Here is a 6,000-nt window from a genome sequence, read left to right as displayed (position 1 = left end):
CTGGAGTAGCCATTCTAATATCGAATAAAATTGACTTCCAACCCAAAGTTATCAAAAAAGACAAGGAGGGGCACTTCATACTCATCAAAGGTAAAATCTACCAAGATGCNCTCTCAATTCTAAATATCTATGCTCCAAATGCACCACAGATACAAAAATATTGAAATTGTCCCATGCATCCTATCACATCACCACAGACTAAGGCTGGTCTTCAATAACAACATAAATAATAGAAAGCTAACATTCACGTGGAAACTGAACAACACTCTACTCAATGATACCTTGGTCAAGGAAGGAATAAAGAAAGAAATTAAAGACTTTTTTAGAGTTTAATGAAAATGAAGCCACAACATACCAAACTTATGGGACACAATGAAGGCAGTCCTAAGAGGAAAACTCACAGCCCTGAGTGCCTCCAAAAAGAAACTAGAGAGAGCATACACTAACAGTCTGACAGCACACCTAGAAGCTCTAGAAGGAAAGGAAGTAAATTCACCCAAGAGGAGTAGATGGGAGGAAATAATCAAACTTAGGGCAGAAATCAACCAAGTGGAAACAAAAAGAACTATACAAAGAATCAACCAAACCAGGAGCTGGTTCTTTGAGAAAATCAACAAGATAGATAAACCCTTAGCTAGACTGACTAGAGGGCACAGGGACAGTATCCTAATTAACAAAATCAGAAATGAAAAAGGAGACATCACAACAGATCCTGAGGAAATCCAAAACATCATTAGCTCCTACTACAACAGGCTATACTCAACGAAACTGGAAAACCTGGATGAAATGGAAAACTTCCTAGATAGATACCAGGTACCAAAGTTTAATCAGGATCAGATTAACGATCTTAACAGTCCCATTTCCCCTCAAGAAATAGAAGTAGTCATCAATAGTCTCCCAATGAAAAAAAGCTCAGGACCAAATGGGTTTAGTACTCAGCTATTAAAAACAATGAATTTATGAAATCCTTAGGCAAATGGATGGAACTAGAAAATATCACCCTGAGTGAGGTAACCCAATAAAAAAAGATCATACATGGCACGCATTCATGGTATGATAGGTGGATATTAGCCCAGAAGCTCAGAATATCCAAGATACAATTCACAGACCATATGAAGCTCAAGAAGAAGGAAAACCAAAGATTGGATATATAGATCCTTCTTAGAAGGGGGAACAAAATAACCATGGAAGGAGTTCCAGTGACAAAGTGTGGAACAGAGACTAAAGGAATGGCCATCCAGAGATTGCCTCACCTGGGGATCCATCCCATACACAGTCACCAAATCCAGACACTGTTATGGATGCCAACAAGTGCTTACTGACAGAAGCCTCTTATAGCTGTCTCCAGAGAGGCACCACCACTGCCTGACAAATACACAGGTGGATCCTTGCAGCCTACCATTGGACTGAGCACAGAGTCCCCAGTGAAGGAGCTAGAGAAAGAATCCAAGGAGCTGAAGGGGTTAGCAGTCCCATAGGAGGAACAATATGAACTAGTCAGTACCCCCAGAGCTCCCAGAGACTAAATCACCAACCAAAGAGTACGCATAGTGGGAGTCATGGTTCCAGCTGCATATGTAGCAGAGGATGGCCTAATTCATCAATGGGAAGAGAGGCCCTTGGTCATGTGAAGGCTCTATACCCCAATAAAGAGGAATACCAGGGCCAGGAAGCTGGTGACGGTTCATTGGTGATCAGGAAGAGGGGGCAGGGGACAGGGGCTTTTCATAGGGGAAATCAGGAATGGTGACAACATTTGAAATGTAAATAAAGTAAATATCTAATTTTAAAGCATTGAAAAAATATTTGTTGTCCTTTAAAAATACACATACCAAACCACTCCCAAGAAGATAGAAACCTATTCTATTTAGAATGTCCCTCAAAGGAAACGGATAGTTCTGCCAAGTTATATTTCTGGGTAAGGTAATACGCTATTAATATGTTTCGACCTACATTTTATGTTGCTAACATTTTATTTTAACTTGTGCAGTCCATGCACTGTTCATCATGAAAGAGGAAAATCATTTAACAATTACCTTTCTCTAAATTATTCCTCTCTCTAAAACTGTATGCTTCTCCAGACAGTAGGTTGTGTGTAGTTAGTCACTGACCGGTAATATCTGCTCTCTTCTGGGCCTCAGCTATGTAAGAGATGCCCTAAAGGCTCTGCTAAATTGTTCGGGACTAGAGGAAGTGGAAAAAGCTCTGGAGAAAAAGAATTTTTGGGACCAGTTTTCTCAAGTCATGGATCACCAGTATGGGATCCACCTCATTGCAAAGTAAGAACAGGGGACTCTGGGTAGAGCTCTTGTTCTCTGTCTTGTCATCTCCATCTGCCTTTGGGGCTCTTGTGTGGGAACACATTTTCTACAATGTGTAGAAATTGCTTTCCTAAAAGTCTACAATGCAACTTGATTTCTGATTTTTGTTTTGATATTTTGAAGATTTGTCTTGAGATATCCTCCCTTTCATTTCCTCTTATTCAGTGATACAGAGACACGCGACATCATCCCACTCAACAACACACCCAAACCCACCCACAAATAGAATAGTGCTCTTTTCACATACAAAGAACTGAAAGGGATGTGATGTTTTCCTCTAGGATGTTAGTTGCTCCCTGCTCTGAAGATATTAAAAAGTGCCAGATGCCCTCTAGCTTTAGAGAGGTCTAGCAAAAGTATGTACTCAATAAGCTAAACATGTTTCGGAAAATATAATGGAAGAGATTTAAAAAAAAAATCCTGCATGAGAAATGCTTTGAGATTGTTTAGTTTGTTTTTATTCATTTTTTCTGGTTATAGAGGTCAGATTTTCTAAACAACAACAAAATCCAGAATACAGGGCCTTGGTGACATGAAAGACAATTTATAATTGTGAAAAATTCAGAGAATACTTTTTATGTGATCCATGGGCTTTGGATACTTAAAAATGAGTGTCATGTTGGCATATGAACTTTGGGAACATATCCTTTTAAATGAAAACTATACTTATTTAGATATTTTTAAATTGGCAAAACCCAGAAGATAAAAGAAGCCATGTCATTTGAGTTAGATCATCTCCAAACACATAGCATTAATTAATGGATATAACCAGTAAATCTTATAATTTTATTTTGCTTTTCATCAATTTTGACAATATGGATGTCTGGGGCGGGGGTTGGGGGGAAGGATGCTAAGAGAATTCCCACAGCTACATGAGAACCTAGGACATGACAGTGTGTGGAAGTAAATTTCTATCCTTATAGATTCTGGAAAACTTGGCCTTTGTGACTTCAAAAGCAGTCATTTTCATAGGTGAGGAACACAAGAAAAATAAGAGTCCACTAAAACATGATCCAATACAAGTGCAGATGTTTTTCAGGTTTTCCAGTTTTCCCGTAAGACTAAAATATGTAGCCCATCACCTTTCTGGCAGTCTATAGCCTATACCTTGAATTGCTGTTTAGATATATGTTTCTTCTCTCTTTGATCAACTACTGATGGAAGTCTATGCAAAAATGGGGCTACTCTTAACATGGGGAAAAAAGAGAGAAAAGAAAGAGGGTGATGATAAGGAAAGAAATATGGTAGAGACCCAGGCTTGCATAATTCCTCAAAGTCAACGTAGACACTGCACTGATGCTGCAGCTTATCTTACACGAGGGAATATTTTAGAACAACTTTCCTTCTAGTATGGGCAGTCAATAGTAGGCAGATAATGACTCACTCCTTACTTGGTAATGTGGAATATTTTTCTGCTTGTCTAAGTTGGTGTCTTGTACCTCTTTACAGAACTCTCAGTGAATGTAACTTTCCACAGTTTCCAGAGACCCTACATTATGTCTACAAGATCGCAGTAGAAGGTCCTAGAAGGTCAGAAGACAGTATCGTCACCATAATATTCTTTGCTGAAGTGAGTTTTAATAGTAGATTGTAACCAATTGAGTTTTCCTTCTCATTCCTAGAATAAACTTGAAACTCCAGCATCCTAAGTACTTTTCTTATAAAATTTAAGAAAGTAAAAGATATACAAAGTCAAAGGGGAAGGAGTCCTGACTCTACTTGTTAATTTATTAACTGTGTTGTTTGTTTTAAGCTTCTCAACAACTTCTTCAAGGAATCATTACCGGAAGAATTTTTGGTCCTCTTCAGAAACTGGATTAATGATTCCAATCCTTCAGTTGGCAAAATGAGTCTTCAGAAGATTGCCAGCATGGCACCAGTTTTCAGTGAAGTATGTGTGTGTGAAGTGTGACATTGTGTGCCATTCGATGCTTTGATGCTGCTCAGCATCTGCTAGTAAAACCTTGGTGTTTTTCCAGTTTCTGTACAGCTAAAACCATCGAAGTCTGAAACTCAGTAGAATAGAGAGACTATGAATCAACTTAGTAATTTTATCACCTTATTCATAATTTTCCACAAAACCATGCCATGCTCAGAATTTATTCATCTTCATTGCTCAGACTGGTTACTTCTCTTACAGTTTAAATCATTAACATAATCCTGTCCATCCCATCTTCATATCTCTGCACTCCTTGACTTCTTTCTTGGGCTACCCCTGGACCACTTCTTTCCACTTATAACCCTTTCCCCATAACTCACCGGTGTTTGCATTTTTTGCCCTTTCTGATAATCACCTCAAGCTAGACTTCATTGAAGATTCTAATCTCTAGCAGCCTCTTTCTTCTGAAAGCCACCCCCATACAGGAGTACTTATGCAACAGTTTATAATATTGATGCTCAAAGTATGATCCTCAAGCCACCAGCATCAAAGTCACCAGGAAATTTGTTATGAATGAAAATTATTATGCCCACTTAAAACCTGTAGAACCAGAAATTCTGAATTGGGGTCCACTGGTTTATCTTGTTATGTCCTTAAGTAACAATGAGAATCACTAAGTCATTCCACATGAGCTCATGTGAGTATTTCCAGGTCAAGTAAATTTAATCAGGTCCCAATATCTTAAAATTCCAAATTTCAAAGTATTTTGCACATTCTGGAAACAGTTTATGCACCACTCTGACCTGCCTCTCATGTTCTGTTTCTAATTAAACAGTTCATACTCATGTTTTGAGACCATGCTACCAGATTTGTTAGTAAATATTTAGTCTCAACTCTCTAAAACACAAGATAAAAATTTTCTGGTATAAATATTTTTACCATGGCTAATTTCAATATATCAAATGCATGTTATTAAAAACAGAATTGGGCAGAATTACATAATGTAACTTTATTTAATATTTGAACTATTCTTACACAGTACATAAATAGCCTTAACAATACAGAAATCAAAATGTGTATCAGCAAAAGATCTTAGAATTTATCACTTTTAATACTACTTTTGATCCTGCTTAATTATAAATTTATGTAACTAACTTTTAACAATGACTTTTTGGAACATTTAGTGTACAAAACCTTTAAGAGGTTTAAAGAAGACTTGTAAGTTGACATGCTAAATTCAGAAATGTACATACCAATTATCAGCCCAAGTCTCTTAGTCTCAATGTTCTACCATTTTCTTTCTTTTACACACAGATAGAGAGTGTCTGCAACCTCTTACTCCCAGTCCTAGACGCTTTTCTTTCAAAAGAGCACACTGTCATCATCCGGGCCATGCTTACCCTTCGAAATATTTTGAGTAAACTGGACAAGAAAATCTACTCCACAGTGTGTATCAGAATTGCTTCCAGCTACTCTCCTCTAATGGATCATGTGAGTGACAGATGAGATTAAATGCGTAAAGCCATTAGTTTTTGTAAGCCCCAGATGACAGGATGATCTTGTATCATAGAATAAGCCAGCATAAAACATATCTCTGCCCCTGGATAAATTTCAGCTTAGTAGATACATTGATTAATGCTGGATCTGGGCTGGGTGGGTGTAAATCCTTCTACCTATGATATCATGGTGACAGAGATTTCTTCAGAGTCTTGGCAAATCAGTTTCCCTTTCTGTAAAACAGACACAGGAGTATGTTTATTATAATGTTAACAGCATATATGCTCACCACTCCAAGTCTTA

The 6,000-nt window shown here is 37.7% G+C and overlaps 1 protein-coding gene across 2 annotated transcripts in view; it reads left to right on the top strand.

The window, feature by feature from the left end:
* Mroh9 (maestro heat like repeat family member 9) overlaps positions 1-6,000 on the top strand; it is a 57,089-nt gene that overhangs the window by 31,662 nt on the left and 19,427 nt on the right. For both annotated transcript variants that reach the window (XM_021172569.1, XM_021172577.2), the window contains exons 14-17: positions 2,142-2,279; positions 3,771-3,891; positions 4,075-4,212; positions 5,515-5,691. In XM_021172569.1, coding sequence (XP_021028228.1) covers positions 2,142-2,279; positions 3,771-3,891; positions 4,075-4,212; positions 5,515-5,691 — 574 coding nt within the window. The remainder of the gene's footprint in view (positions 1-2,141; positions 2,280-3,770; positions 3,892-4,074; positions 4,213-5,514; positions 5,692-6,000) is intronic.

Source organism: Mus caroli, chromosome 1 (genome assembly GCF_900094665.2).
Source record: "Mus caroli chromosome 1, CAROLI_EIJ_v1.1, whole genome shotgun sequence".
NCBI lineage: Eukaryota > Metazoa > Chordata > Mammalia > Rodentia > Muridae > Mus > Mus caroli.
The sequence above is the reverse complement of the archived record's forward strand: the minus strand, read 5'-3'. Positions and strand labels throughout refer to the sequence as shown.